Source organism: Eublepharis macularius, chromosome 11, assembly GCF_028583425.1.
Source record: "Eublepharis macularius isolate TG4126 chromosome 11, MPM_Emac_v1.0, whole genome shotgun sequence".
Taxonomy (NCBI): domain Eukaryota; kingdom Metazoa; phylum Chordata; class Lepidosauria; order Squamata; family Eublepharidae; genus Eublepharis; species Eublepharis macularius.
In genome coordinates this window covers 11,855,773-11,871,741 of record NC_072800.1, presented here as the reverse complement: position 1 = coordinate 11,871,741, position 15,969 = coordinate 11,855,773, and the positions used below count along the sequence as shown (strand labels likewise).

The 15,969-nt window shown below is 54.7% G+C and overlaps 1 protein-coding gene across 1 annotated transcript; it reads left to right on the top strand.

Moving 5' to 3' along the window:
- Positions 1 to 2,270: 2,270 nt before the first annotated feature.
- On the top strand, positions 2,271 to 2,810 carry LOC129337772 (60S acidic ribosomal protein P1-like). The gene is made up of 2 exons (XM_054991722.1): positions 2,271 to 2,413; positions 2,588 to 2,810. The coding sequence occupies exons 1-2, from the start codon at positions 2,271 to 2,273 to the stop codon at positions 2,808 to 2,810; spliced, it is 366 nt and encodes a 121-aa protein (XP_054847697.1).
- Positions 2,811 to 15,969: the final 13,159 nt, after the last annotated feature.

Below are 15,969 nucleotides of genomic sequence, written 5' to 3'. Positions count from 1 at the left end.
AAATCAGCACTCTACTGGTTCGAATCCCACTACTGCCATGAGCTCAGCAGGAGGCCTTGGGTAAGCCACTCCTCTCAGCCCCAGCTCCCCAGCTGTATTGTGGGGAGAATAATAACACTAACTTGTTCACCGCTTTGGGGGAAGCACTAATCTGTCTTGAAGAGCGGTATATAAGTGAAGTTATTATTATTATAATCAGGGCTTTTTTCTGGGAAAAGAGGTGGTGGAACTCAGTGGTGGAACTCAGGACCGCACAATGATGTCACTTTGGGTCAGCTGGAACAAGGGGGGAGTTTTTAAAAGTTTAAATCACCCTCAGTGAAAATGGTCACATGGCCGGTGGCCCCGCCTCCTGATCTCCAGACAGAGGGGAGTTTAGATCGCCCTCCGCACCAGTGGCACGGAGGGTGATCTAAACTCCCCTCTGTCTGGAGATCAGGGGGTGGGGCCACCGGCCATGTGACCATTTTCAAGAGATTCTGGAACTCCACCCCACCACACTACGGCTGAAAAAAAGCCCTGATAATAATCATAATTATTATGATCCGAGCCCCCTTCCCCCACTACATCATTTTCATTGCTTCCTGAACATGACAGGTCATTTTTGGTTTTTTCATTTGAGGATAATGCTCAGTCCAATGGGAAGAAGCAGTGGCAAACTGTGAGCGATATAGGCCATTTTCACACTGCTTACTGGTCACGGAACATCGTGCTGAGCTCCTGGAATGACAGTGTCTTCCTGGCGCGATTTCGTATGAGAATTGCAGTTCTCACGCAAAATCACACCAGGTAGACGCTGTCATTCCGGGAGCTCGGCGCAATGTTCCATGGCCAGTAAGCAGTGTGAAAACGGCCATAGTCTGATCCTCCTCCGCACCTCTTGTGCTTAGATATGTTTACAAGGGAAAGGCTACCATGCTGGTCTCTCTGAAATACCCCTCTGGGCAAGCATCACAAAAAATAGCTAAAATGCAATTGGGATGCACTTTCGGTGATTATGAAGGATGAAAATGGAGAGCCTGTCCAGTGCAGAGGCAGTGCACAAATCCCCTATGCCTGCAGCACTGCTCAACACGAAGTCAACCTGACCCTAGCAATTTCCTAGCAAATGGCGCTGGATTAGATGCCTGCCTACGGTTTCTTGCAGATCCACTAAAATAAAGGTGAACAAAGCCTAACAAATGTCCTCAAAATTCCCTTGCAAAGTAAGTTACCTTTTAAAAGAAGCACGGGCCATTGTCACACGGCCATAAATTTAGCACCAAACTAGCGCCATCTCCCGCTGAATGCTCACCTTATTCCGGCTCTCCTGCGATTTCGCCATTCTCCCCAATTCACGCTTTGTGACTCTTTGTGTCGTCCTCATCCGCTTCCACGTGAGTGCCCTGGATCGACTGTGAACGCTTTGCAACGCCAAAACGCTCACTCTCCCTGATCATCTGTCTCACTACGTCAGTGCTATATTCACAGGTTACGTTTTCAGATGTACACTTCAATGTGCTCTGTGCACCCCTAAAAATATAGTGTGGGAATACCTTAAGATCACAAAGGGAAAGGAATGCGAACAAGAGAAGGTAACAACAAATCTCTTTTATTTAACTATATATGGGGGAGGGGGCTGGGAGGGGGACCCAAATGAGAGAAGGCTGCATGTTGCATTCAGTAACCTTTGATTCCCTAATTAAAATATTTATCTTCCTGAATTCGTTGATGAAAAAAAATAGCCCTGAAAAGAACGAGGACTGTAGCTGCTTAATGTTTGATTCCTGGCTTTGTGTTTGGACCAGAAAAATAACAGCTTTACTTGGGCTTGCTAGCATTTAACTTATCCAAGCTCAGCAGCCAAAAAGAAAGCTGTTTATCTTCTTCCCGTTCTTCACAGACCCCCCCTCCCTTCCACCAGATCTAAATCTGTCCTTTACACATGGAGAAAGCAACAGGAAATCACAGGGTTTGGCAGATCTGTTTTGCGGGAGCCTGCACCCCTCCTCCACACACACACACCCTCTGGTGGTCCCAAAGAGGCAAGCAGGTTGCAACGTGATGCCCTTGCACTCAGAATCACACAGTCAGCGGAAGGAAGGCATCAGAAAGTCAGCCCCTCCAACTCCCTGCAGTGTGATAGGCTCAGTTTTGCCTTTGGAAAGAGATGCCAAGAAACACTTGAGCCTGGCTTCTTTTTCGGCGGCATGTTAAGGTGCTGTGTCCTTCCTCTGAAGCTAAAGCCGAGTCCCAGCCGGCGACTAGCACCGTGCACCTCCTAACCCATCATGGCTTCCGTTTCCGAGCTTGCTTGCATTTACTCCACGCTGATTCTTCACAATGACGAAGTCACCGTCATGGAGGATAAGATCAATGCACTTATCAAAGCAGCTGGAGTGAATGTTGAACATTTCTGGCCAGGCCTATTTGCAAAGGCTTTAGCCAACACCGGGGCTTTTTTTCAGCTGGAACGTGGTGGAACAGAGTTACGGAACCTCGTGAAAATGGTCACATGACCGGTGGCCCCGCCCCCTGATCTCCAGACAGAGGGGAGTTTAGGTTGCCCTCCACACCACTGAGTTCCGCCACCTCTTTTCCCAGAAAAAAAAGCCCTGGCCAACACTGACATTGGAAGTCTCATCTGTAATGTTGGAGTGGGTGGTGCTCCGGCTGCTGCGGCCCCTGCTGGAGGAAGAGGGGCCCCTGCAGGTGGCGCTGCTCCTGCTGAAGAAAAGAAAGAAGAGTCTGAAAAATCTGATTATGACATGGGCTCAGCCACAGACATGAAGAAGAGACAACGCTGGCCAATGCAGCATATTGGCCCCTAGATTCTGAACCAGCTGCCAGCACTGCTACATCTATGGGCCAAGCTAGAAGTGGCGAGTTACACTTGAATGGCAAGTGAACAGACTCACGTGTATTCCTCCCTGTTGCACAGCTGCAGCACTTAGCTGGGTGTGCTGCCACCGCCACTGCCCTCTACTAGACAAAATCAATAACGTGACCATGTGCTTGATATCTTTCCCTCTTCCAGCGGCCTGCACAGATAAGTTTCTCTCTCACACATATGCAATTAACATTTCATTTTAAGATTTTCCACAGAAAATGAAAGGAATATGAAAATGGATCTCTTTAGGCATTTCTTCCTATGTTTTGGCCTTATGTTTGAAGAGTAGGTCAAGCGCATAGTCCATAGACCACCCTTTTTAGTCTACCAACAATAAAGTACAAGCAAGGCTATTATTATCCCAAATATAACAGGAACAGCTAGTAAACAGTAGTGAGTCCCCATCACTCCCATCTGTCAAAAGTATCTTCTGCTTCCCTACATGTTTCCATATGAGGATTTTGTTCCCTTGGTTTGGCTAAAGCTGTGTGGTACCATTCTGTCCGAGGGGCGGCGGCGCCACATCCTCGGACTCCGCGGCCCCCACCCCCTCCCACGCCCCCGCCCGTGGCGACACCCACCTGCGGCCCCCGGAGCCGGCTGGGAGATGCTCCGGGAGGGACGCCGGCAGGGCCACGGAACCGCCGTCCGGCCGGGAGGGACTCTCCACCCCCCCGGCAGAGCTGATGGCCGCAGCCGCCGACCCGCCGAGGCCGGGAACCCGGCGCCGAGCGGCAAACGGCCGCGGATGGAGGAGGCCGTCAACCCGGGCGTGGCCGCAGCCCCGGCAGCCAGGGCCCGAGCCGGCGGGACGCCGCGGCCAGGAGCGAGGCGAGGAGCGGCCGCCCAGGAAGCTGGGCCGCGGCGAGACGCCCGCGCCGGCGCGGAGCTCCTCCGGGGCCTACAACTCCCAGAGGGCCAAGGGAGGGGGCGGGCGCAGCCGACAGAAGGACGGCCTGTGCGGCCAATCGCCGAGGCCAGCTAGAGGGGGAGGAAGAGGCTGGGGACAAGAGGAGGAGGAAGAGGGGCGGGAGCAGGGACAAGGCAGCCAATGGGGCCAGGGCAGATGGGGCAGCAGGATGTGGCCGCGCCTAGCCCAGGTGGTGGGAATGACACTGGGGGCGGGCACTGGAAGGGAGGAGTGGGGTTGGCCCTAAGGAGAGGGGGTATTTAGAGGAGGTGAAACCCCAGGCCGAAGAGGAAGTAGTCCCGTGTGACTGGGCCAGTTCACCCTGACGTTAGAAGGGTGACTGGCCGGGTGGAGCTAATTGCTGGCTGGCAGCACCAGACCAGACGGTGGCCGCCCATCTGAGGCCTTGAGGGGGACGCGCTCCAGTGGCCAGGCCAACCCTCGCCCGGGGAGCCCTCCCCAGTTTCCCGGTGAAGACCCAGTACGGACCCGTCGGGGGCGTCCCGCGCCGACCCGCCGCCATCCCCGCCACAAGGGGGCGCCCGCCCGCGTGACAAAGTGGTGGAGAATGCAGGCACTGATCCCGCCGTGAAACGACCGGTGCCACGCCTTCCCGCCCCGCCAGGGTGGTCCCGCGCCCGGAGCTATCTACGTCCGTCTGCCTTCAGGCCGTCCCTGCCGGGAACCTCCCTCCGGACCGACCGCCCAGAACCCATGGATCAAGCGGCGGCCGGCGCCGCTGCGGCCGGGCCCACCGGTCCGCCCGCCCCAGATTTGAGCCAGCTGGGCCAGTGGATGGCGGAGCAGCAGGTACGGCTCCTGCGGGACCTGACGGCTCAACAGCAGGAGTCCCAGGCCACCCTCCTACGCGGGTTGGCCCAAGCACTAGGGGGAGGAGCGGCCGACGTGCCGCTTGGCCCGAGTCGAGGGGCCCCCTTTCAGTTAACCAAGCTGGGCGAGGCGGATGAGATTGACGCCTACCTGGAGGCGTTCGAACGAACCGCGGAGGCCGCCCAGTGGCCCCAAGCCCAGTGGGCCTTCATCCTCGGACCCTACTTGACGGGAGAAGCTCAAGCGGCCCTGCGGGCTCTACCTAAGGAAGAGGGCGCCGATTACCGTGCACTCAAGGCTGCCATCCTCGACCGCTACGAAGTGACTCCGGACTCTTACCGCCTGAAGTTCCGCGCTATCACCTACCGGAAGGCCGACCGGCCGCGGACCCTGGTCAACGCCCTCCGCGACGCTGCCCATCGCTGGCTACGGCCCGCGACGGAGGGTGAGAAGGGGATTGTGGATCAGGTAGTTCTGGAACAACTACTGAACATCCTCCCGCCGAAGGCCTGACAGTGGGTGGCCTGCAGCCGGCCAGCGACCTTGAAGGAGGCCACCGCGCTGCTTGAGAACTTCACGGCAGCAGCCAACCCCCGGGAGCCCCCCCACAAAGGGAGCAGCGGAGGTCGCTCCAATGGCCCGGGGTTCCGGGGCCCTGAAGCCCCCCGTACCGGGAGGGCCCGGCTGGGCAACCGGGAAGGCCCAAGCGGCCCCAGCAGACTAACCCCGTCGGCACCCCCACGAGAGGGCGCGTGGGGTCGCCTACCACCAGGCCCCAGTCGGGACGGGGCGCCGAAGGCGACACGGGAAAACGAGGACCGGGGGCCCTGCTTCAGGTGCGGCCAACGCGGCCACTACATACGCGACTGCCCACTGATGGAATGTGACGTGGGCTGGGAAGAGGCATTCCCGGCAACAACTCCGCCTCCCCGCCCTCTGCCGCTGCTGATCCTGGTGGAGGTGTCGGGGCGGTGGCTCTCGGCGTTCCTGGACAGCGGCAGCTCGGTGTCCATGATCCGCACCCGGCTGCTCCCTGCCGGGCTACCGGTCATCCGGACCGCCACGGTGGCCTGCTTCCACGGCCACTCCGAGACATACCCGGTGGTTCGCGTCCCCCTATCGTGCCAGGGGCAGACCTGGGAAGTAGAATTGGCCAGGGTCACCAACCTCCCCTACCCCGTGCTTCTGGGCCGGGATGCTCCTGAATTCCACCGGCACCTGCAAGTCGCCCGGGGCCCCGAGGAGGCCCTCCCGGTGGAGAGACAGGACGACCACCCGGGACCCGCGCCACGCCCGGGGGCCAACTTACCCGACTGGCCTACCGACCCAGCGTTCGTCGCCAGCCAGACCGCCGACCCTACCCTCGAGAAGCTCCCGAGACACGGTGGCGGTGAGTGAGGGGATCGTACGGGACTCTCGGAGGGCGGGGAGACTGCTGCGGATAGTCCGAGAAGGGGGCGTGTGGTACCGACTCACGACGGAACAGGGGAGAGAAGTTCGCCAGCTCTTAGTGCCCCTGGAGTACCGCGAGATCGTCCTACGGCACGCCCACGCCCATAACTGGGCCGGGCATCAAGGGCCCCATAACACGCTGGCCCGGGTGCTGACGCGGTTCTTCTGGCCGGGGGTGGACCAGGCCGTCAAGGACTACTGCCGGACCTGTGAGACGTGCCAACGGACTTCGGGGAGGCACCCGCCGCGGGCCCCCCTGGCTCCATTGCCCGTGATCCACACCCCCTTCGAGAGGGTAGCTATGGACTTTCTGGGGCCCCTGCCCAGGACGGCTCGGGGCCACCGCTTCATCCTCGTCCTCATGGACTATGCTACTCGATACCCCGAGGCTATTCCCCTGCGAACGATACAGGCCCCGGGGGTGACACGGGCCCTCATTCGTTTCTTCGCCCAGGTGGGGTTGCCCCGTGAGATCGTCACGGATTGTGGGACGCCCTTCACGGCCTCGGTCACTCGCCAACTATGCCGCACCATGGGGATACGCCAAATTTTCACGTCTATCTACCATCCCCAGACGGACGGCTTGGTGGAGAGGTTTAACCAGACCCTGAAGCAAATGCTCCGGAGGCTCGCCCACGACCGGCCCGCTCAATGGGACCTGTTCCTCGATCCTCTCCTCTTTGCCGTGCGGGAATCGCCCCAGGCGTCGACGGGGTTCGCTCCGTTCGAGCTAGTGTACGGCCGTAACCCACGCGGGATCCTGGAGGTAATGGAAGGGCAGTGGGCCACGGCCCCAGCCCAACCGGGCCAGCCAGCCTCCGAATACGTCCGGGGCCTCAGAGAGCGCCTGGAGACCGCCCGCTCCTTGGCCAGGCAGAACCTAGAGAAGGCCCAGGCCGCGCAGAAGGCCCGCTATGACCGAGGGACCCGGGCAAGGACCTTCCTAGAGGGCGACCGGGTTCTAGTAAGCCGCCGGATCTTTAGACCGTCCAAGCAGGGGGACCCCTGGCAAGGCCCCTTCCGAATCAACCGAGTGTTGGGATCCCATTCCTATGAGGTACAGTGTGGGCCATCCCACCGGCAGGCCAAACGCCTGCACATCAACGATCTGAAAGAGTGGTGCGAACGACCGGCGGGGGAGTGCCAGCTGGCCGATGACCCTTTGGGGCCAACAGAAGGGGAGCTCCCCTGGACGACACGCCAGCCGGAGGCCACTGCCCCAGGGGTGGACGCGGCCCTAAGCCCACGGCAACAAGAACAACTCCAAGCACTCCTAAACGAAGTGCCCGGCTGCTTCTCGACCCGGCCCGGACGCACCAATCTGGCAGAACACGCCATCCCCACAGCCCCAGGACAGGTCGCATGGGCGACGTGGAGGCCCTTGCCCCGAAAACAATGGGACGCCGTGGCCCGCGAGGTAGAGGAGATGCTACGCCTGGGGGTGATCCGCCCATCAACCAGCGAGTGGAGGAGCCCCATCGTCCTCGTGCCGAAGCCGGACGGTTCGGTGAGATTCTGCGTCGACTATCGGGAGGTTAACAAAGTAGCGAAGTTCGATGCATACCCGATGCCACGAGCTGACGTCTTGATTGACCAGTTAGGCACAGCCCGCTACCTCTCGGCTTTGGACCTGACGAAGGGGTACTGGCAGGTCCCCATGGCGCCGGGGGACCAAGAGAAGACCGCGTTCGCCACCCCCCAGGGCCTCTTCGAGTTCCAGGTGATGCCCTTCGGGCTACACGGGGCGGCGGCCACCTTCCAACGCTTGGTGGACCGAGCACTAACCCACTGTCGAGGGTTTGCCACCGCTTACATCGACGACATCCTGATATACAGCCCGGATTGGCCGTCCCACCTTCGCCACCTCTGGCTCGTGCTCCAGGCTCTCCGCAACGCGGGCCTCAAAGCCAATCCCACGAAAAGTCGTCTCGGCTTCCAGGAGCTCAAGTACGTGGGGTTCCTGGTGGGACGCGGACAGCTGCGTCCCCCACCAGACAAGGTGGCCTCCCTCGAGGCCTGCCCCCGACCGGGGACAAAGAAACAGTTACGCGGGTTTTTGGGGCTCGTCAGCTACTATAGTAAGTTCATCCCCCAGTACGCCAGCCGGGCCAGCCCTCTAACCGACTACTTGAGGAAGGACCAGCCGAACCGGGTCCGGTGGACGCCCCAGGGCCAACGGGCCTTCGAGGACCTGAAGGCCGCACTGTCCAAAAGCCCCGTACTCCGCAACCCCGACTTCGACAAGCCCTTCATACTCCAAACAGACGCATCGGATGCAGGGCTCGGGGCCGTCCTGTCACAGGAGCACGAAGGTCAAGAACACCCCATCCTTTTCATCAGTCGGAAGCTGCAGCCCGCCGAACGGAAATACGCCGTTGTCGAGAAGGAGGCACTGGCAGTCAAATGGGCCGTCGGGGCACTCCAATACTATCTTGTCAACAACCCCTTCACCCTCGTGACGGACCACGCCCCCCTTCTCTGGATGTCCCGGCTAAAGGACCATAATGCTAGAGTCTTACGGTGGTATCTGTCCCTTCTCCCCTTCAGCTTTACGATCCGCCACCGCCCGGGGAAGTTACACGCCAATGCCGACTTCCTCTCCCGGATGTTCGCCGAGGACGGAAGGTCCAGCACGACGCTCGGGGGGGGGGTGTCCGAGGGGCGGCGGCGCCGCAGCCTCGGACTCCGCGGCCCCCACCCCCTCCCACGCCCCCGCCCGCGGCGACACCCACCTACGGCCCCCGGAGCCGGCCGGGAGATGCGCCGGGAGGGACGCCGGCAGGGCCACGGAACCGCCGTCCAGCCGGGAGGGACTCTCCACCCCCCCGGCAGAGCTGACGGCCGCAGCCGCCGACCCGCCGAGGCTGGGAACCCGGCGCCGAGCGGCAAACGGCCGCGGATGGAGGAGGCCGTCAACCCGGGCGCGGCCGCAGCCCCGGCAGCCAGGGCCCGCGCCGGCGGGACGCCGCGGCCAGGAGCGAGGCAAGGAGCGGCCGCCCAGGAAGCTGGGCCGCGGCGAGACGCCCGCGCCGGCGTGGAGCTCCTCCGGGGCCTACAACTCCCAGAGGGCCAAGGGAGGAGGCAGGCGCAGCCGACAGAAGGACGACCTGTGCGGCCAATCGCCGAGGCCAGCTAGAGGGGGAGGAAGAGGCCGGGGACAAGAGGAGGAGGAAGAGGGGCGGGAGCAGGGACAAGGCAGCCAATGGGGCCAGGGCAGATGGGGCAGCAGGATGTGGCCGCGCCTAGCCCAGGTGGTGGGAATGACACTGGGGGCGGGCACTGGAAGGGAGGGGTGGGGTTGGCCCTAAGGAGAGGGGGTATTTAGAGGAGGTGAAACCCCAGGCCGAGGAGGAAGTAGTCCCGTGTGACTGGGCCAGTTCACCCTGACGTTAGAAGGGTGACTGGCCGGGTGGAGCTAATTGCTGGCTGGCAGCGCCAGACCAGACGGTGGCCGCCCATCTGAGGCCTTGAGGGGGACGCGCTCCAGTGGCCAGGCCAACCCTCGCCCGGGGAGCCCTCCCCAGTTTCCCGGCGAAGACCCAGCACGGACCCGTCGGGGGCGTCCCGCGCCGACCCGCCGCCATCCCCGCCACAAGGGGGCGCCCGCCCGCGTGACACATTGATACTGGGATGGTGCCAAAAAAAAGTTCTTTGGACCAGGTGCTTTTCTTTGATTGTGTTACTCTGAAAGTGTCATGTTCATTGCATGTTATTGTTTCATCATTATACAGGCAGGAATTGTTATACATATCAGAGAAATAACTGAACAAAAAAACAAAGAGGAGAACATGAAAGAAAAAATTACAATTTCCCAAGAATTCTAGCATTATGCTTTTGGTTGCTTTCCCCCTAGCTCCTGTTTTACAGTGTTGCAGAGTAGATTTACCTCATAACTTTTTTCTGTTCCAATGCTCCATAAGAGCAAATCCTCTATCAAAGGGCCAAGCTACAAGTGACGAATTACACTTGAACGGCAAGTGAACAGGCTCACGTGTATTCCTCCCTGTTCACTTCCGCTCCACTTGCACTCCACTTGATCACTATGTGGAACGCAAGTGAACAGGGAGGAATACACGTGAGTCTGTTCACTTGCCGTTCAAGTGTAATTCGTCACTTGTAGCTTGGCCCAAAGTTTGCAGTACTGAGGTTCAAAGAACACCTTACATGGAGTCCCATTTTATTTTCCTCCTCAGCTCTGCTTTTTAGTTTGGTAGGTTAAGATTCTGAAGGGAGGCTGCAGTAGAGTTGCCTAACCTTTCCCCTCTCTGGTCATTTTTTGGCTAAAAAGTCCCTTTCCTGAACTACTATTTTGCCCATAAGAAGGGACAGTCATGACGATCCAGTGACTTTCCACTGCAGGTGTTGGGCCATTTTTTTTTTAAAATTGCCGATAAAAGTTAAGAAGCTACCAGGGCGGTGAGAAAATCTCCATTTTCCCAGCTGAAATAATATCTGTTTCCCTGATCAGATTGGGAGAACCTGATGCAGCACCAAGGGACATGTGGGAAGCGTATTATGAACTAGAGTGCCACTCCAAATTTGCATATTTTTATTAAGGTAATTGGAAAGTGTGACAATTAACATGTTGGGAATTGTGACAAGTCCCCCTTCCCCCAGCTGTCTTTCAGCCAACTGGGCTGATCACAAGATATTGCCAAGCCAAAATGCTCAGAAATCACAGTCAACAGCTCATACTACAGACATACAAAACAGAGGGAGGGGGGGGAGACACAGTGCTGGAAAAAATAAATCATAGAACACAAAAACCCTAAGACTTCAAATGTTCTATAGGTTCTAGTCTTTAGAACACACATTTTGAACATTTTCTCTGGAACCTTGAGAGGCTCCATAATAAATGGTATGCCACTTAAAGCACTTAAAAATTACAGCTGAGAGGATCAAAAATACGGTGTAGCATCCCTAGCCACAGAGTATAACAAACATTCATTTTAGAGTGACGGTCCGGTATTAAGCACTGAATCCTCTTTCATCAGGGTTAATCAGAGACTGAGCTTCCAATACCCAAAGCACATTAGAAAATGGAGGACTTCAGCACTCTAATGATGGGCTAATAATTTCATTTTGAAAGTGAAAACAAGGGGAAAATAGGACAATTATTCTCTGATGGGAGGAATACTCTGATTAGATTTTCTTGTCTGCTTGGCCATCTTAAACAATGCTGTCACAGTACCTAGAAAAGTGATCACTTAATGCTGCAATGTACAGACTGCCCTGTAGAAAAATATCTGTCTTTTACAAGCTAATTAACTTTCCCCCCCCCCCCCCACACACACACATATAGAGAAGTGTGTATAGTTTGGGACAGGGCTTTTTTTCAGCTGGAACGCGGTGGAATGGAGTTCTGGAACCGCTTGAAAATGGTCACATGGCTGGTGGCCCCACCCTCAGATCTCCAGACAGGGGCAGGGGGTTTAGATTGCCCTCCGCGCCGCTGCAGTGGCGCAGAGGGCAATCTAAATTCCCCTCTGTCTGGAGATCAGGGGGCAGCGGCCACCAGCCATGTGACCATTTTTGTCAAGGGTGATTTAAACTTTTAAAAACTCCTCCCTTGTTCTAGCTGGCCCAAAGTGATGTCATTGGTCCTGGGAGCGTGCACACACTTTGAACGTGCACATGTGGTACCAGGAGCACCACCTCCCGCCAAGAGTTGCCCCCTGTGCTGGCAACCCATTGAGTTCCACCACCTCTTTTCCTAGAAAAAAAGTCCTGGTTCAGGAACTTCCAGCAAAGTTAAGGGCCATGTTAGGCCCTTAACAGACTATGCCACTGTTAACTGTATGAACCTTCAATGTTCTCTTCAGCACCAAACCTGATATTCTGCTTACTTTGCAGCCTTTTGTGTCGATGTGACCAACAGCATCTCTTCCAACTGCTGAACCGAAATGCTGCTTTTTGTAACAAGAAAGGATTGCGGAGATTATGCAAATGCCGTCCTCAAGATACGTCACTGTAACCCAGCAGAACCCTGGCTATATAAGTCCCTCTCCTAAATTATCTTTCCAAAAGGAGAATTGGGGCAGGGTTCCGGTCAATAAATTACAGTACACTTGTGGCTTGGCAACTTGGGCAAATGTGCGGCACATGCACTACCAGGCAGGGAATGACAACATCACTTCCAAAGTGACATCATCATACTGGCCGCAGGAATCCTGCTCTTCACAAGCGGCTGATTTTGCCCCCCCCCCCACAAAGGCCGATTCTCAAAGAATTAGCCCAGTGCAAAGCGCAGGAGCACCCCTGTGGCAAACGTGATGACATCACTTCCCAAAGTGACATTGTCATGCCCTACCAGGACAACATGACCCATGCATTTGCCTAAGGTTGCCAGGTCACCAGAGGCTACTGCGGGGTGGGGGGGCAGAATCTGGTTTTTGTCAGAGACATGACTCCCGGAAGTGATGTCATCGTGCTTCGCACGGGTCTGATTAGAATTGACCCCTACAAAGCACAGGAGCGTTCCTGTGCAAAGTGCAATGATGTCACTTCAGGAAGTGACATCATCACTCCTGCTGGGAGTACGTCCTTGGCCCACTTGCCTGGGTTGCCTACCGGTGGTGGGCAATCACTGGGAGGCTTGACAACAGGGCAAACTGCTGGAGGTTTGCCCATGAGCAGTGGGCTCTTGGGAATTCTACATTTGCCCAGGTTGCCTGCCTCTGCTCCCCGCCCAGTTGCCTAGGAGCCCTGAAAACCCTAACCCAACAACTTTATAACTACAGGTATAACTGAATCATAATTGCTATGAACATAGCAACATGGTGCTGGAAAAAATAAATAATAGAACTGAATTATTAATGGAATTATTTTTATACTATGAAAAATGTTTTAAATTTAAATTGTTTAAAGTGTTTTAAATTTTTAAATGTTTGCTGTTTTGGGGACCCTAGTTAAGTAAGAAGGCGGCATACAAATGTTTTAGATAGATAAATAAATAAAAGGTTAGCTCTCTGTGATGAAGTTTGCCTCCACTGATCAGTCAACTATTAATTTGTTGCTTAAATCGATTAAAGTTTGCCACGCTATAAAATGTAAAATTGACTCACAGGTATAAACCTTGGTAAAGCATGAGTACATTTCAAGTGTGGCATTAGGATATGAGCACAAAAACTAACTCCTACAATGAAAATTGCTGGAAAAAATGTCCCCTTTCTTCCCTTTCACTCAATCAAGGTGCTTTCCATCGATGGCTCTTTTTTGTTTTGTTTTTTGTAAATCTGTGGTTTATAATGTTTAAAATGAGTTGGCCAAACTTTTGGCTGCCCGCAATCTGGCAGATGGTGATTCTAATAAGGAATCTTCCATTCAGTGACTGGAATTTTGTACTTTGTCAGACTCATTGTCACTGTATGCAGTCTGAATAGCAGCTCTGGCAGCCTGCCTAACACCTTGCATGCCCAGAATTCACTCCCAAATTAATTCTTTGCTGTTGAGAGTCTCCGAGTGCCGAACAGCAGCTCTCCCAAACACGCAGTGAGTCTCAGCTGGGACTGGGTGACGTTCCCTTGCATGCCAATAGCTCGAGACCAAGGAACGGCAAGATGCAGAAAGGGCCAGGGATTTATTAACATTATTATTACCTGTTGGCAAACATTTTCGTGCACATAGATGTCATCATTAGCCACCCTTCCCCATCCCCGCTCTGTCTTTCAGCAGGTATTAATAAGCCACCCAGGGTACAATTCGCTGCACAGCCAGAGCCCCCTGTGACGTGACGTCCTCAGGGTCAGATGCAGCGAGAACCGTCTCCCATCTAGCCATCCATCACCGAAGAAATCAAGCTGCATTCATGAAGGATTCTCTAGTACCCCACATTGCAGACAGTGAGATTCTTCCCCGAGAGCACCTGCATTACTTGTGCAATATGGACTATTGTTATAATTACATGGGCCGGTAGTGTGCAGTACGACCCTGAACAGAGATACATCCTTCTAGGCCCCATTGACTTCCATAGACTTAAAATGAAGCATCTCTGTTTAGGACTGCACTGATAGCCATGCGCGTCAACGACACCAGCCATTTGGTTTAAAATAACCAAAAAGTCCGATCCGATCCGATCCAAGCCCCACAGACGTGTCCAACCCTCGGCTACTCCACAGATCGTCCCCCTCCAGGCCTTTCTGCCCTATAGCGCGTCGCGAGAGATCTGCAGAGTCTCGCGGTGAAGTTTTTACAGGGTAGTTCACCATTGCTTTCCCCAGCCCAACACACTTAGCCGTACGACAGCCACGAACGGTAAGTCATACGTTGCCACCCCCTTGGCACTTTGAGCTGGTGTGGGATAAGGGGGAACCAAAAAGTGCATAAATAAAAATATGACCGTTTTTCTTCTGTGAGCGACTTGGATATATTGTAATTATTAGGAAGAAATGTTGTTTGCAAATTGCAACAAATGCTCTGAATAGGCACTGGCTACTTTTGCAACTGAATCGTCAATATATCAAAAGGAAGACCTTCACGCTGTGCTGATGTTCTTTTCCCTTTAGCTAATAGGGGTCAGCAACCTTTTGTAATTAAAGAGCCAAAACGACATCAAAATTCAGAGCAAGAGAGGAACAAAGAGCCAGTATAGGAGAGTCCATTTGCAGAACCAAAAATATGCATCTTTCACTTTACTGATTATTGAAATGTTGATTTGTGCTCCATGAAGTTTTTGCACTCAAAACACTGGTTGTCGCATCTCCTTTATTAAGAAGTGGTGTGCGTCTGAGGTCTCGCAATAAGTAACACACATGTACAGGAGCACTCTGCACAATTTAGTGCACTGCCATAACCCTGTGCATGGTTTGCACTTGGAATAATGGCAGCTGTGTGTTTACCTCTGGAAAGCATGGCCGATTCCAGATGGCCCTCCCCATGCCGAAACGTCGCGTGTCGTTGCGCGGAAAACGCGAAATATCGCATTTTCTCACGCGAGTTTTGCGCGACATCGCGCAAAACTCGCGCAAGAAAACACGATATTTCGCGTTTTCCGCACGACAACGCGCAACGTTTCGGCATGGGGAGGGCCGTCTGGAATCGGCCCATCTCCAAGAAGCCCTTCAGTCTCATTAAAAACACTGGCTTGCTGTTCCCTTTGCACACTGGTTATTCTAGCATCTCACCTACTTCTCTAACAGACTTAAACTGAATGATTTTCTTTTTTACTTTGGGGCTAGTTTCCAAAGTAACAAGGGGAAAACCCCAAACTCCTTTTTCAACAATGTTCCATAAGTGAATACCCAGTGATGGGGTGGGGTCTAAACCCACCGAAAAATTCTTGGTATCTGCCTCCAGATTTACCACAATACCTGGGCTTTGCCCTCCCAAAATTACTCTTGCTCTGCCCAGAATATTTTTTCCCCTGATTTCAAGAGCTGACGATTTTAGCCCCACATCCAAATGGCACCAGTAACCGTATGAATATTAATAACACTAGAAACTGCCAAGGGATTGGCCAGTTCATTCAAATGTGAAATTCAGCACCTCTTGAGTTTGCCCCTCATGTTGAATTACCAGATTATAATGCTACCATGGTAGCAGGAGCCAGGTCTTCTCTTCCTAGAGGCACAGCAGCCCAGTCAAGGCAGCCTTGCAACCCTATGCCCCACTGTCCCCAAGCCCCTTCCTCAGGGCCAAGCTAGAAGTGAGGAATGATACTTGAAGGCCAAGTGAACAGACTCACCTGTTCACTTGTGCTCCACTTGCACTCCACTTGATCACGTAGTGAATACACGTGAGTCTGTTCACTTGCTGTTCAAGTGTCATTCATCACTTGTAGCTTGGCTCTCAGATGCCTCTCACTTTAGCTCCTATTCTGCTCCTTTCCTTCCGCATCCCTGCCTCTTTATTTTCTACCCTGCCCCAGATTCCTTCTGTGACTTCCTCACAGGCAGCTTTCTAACTCAAC

Coding starts and splice junctions, on each gene's coding strand:
- LOC129337772 (XM_054991722.1), top strand. CDS start 2,271: ATGGCTTCCGTTTCCGAGCTTGCTTGCATTTACTCCACGCTGATTCTT. Junction 2,414..2,587: donor TTCTGGCCAGGCCTATTTGC/AAAGGCTTTAGC, acceptor TTTCCCAGAAAA/AAAAGCCCTGGCCAACACTG.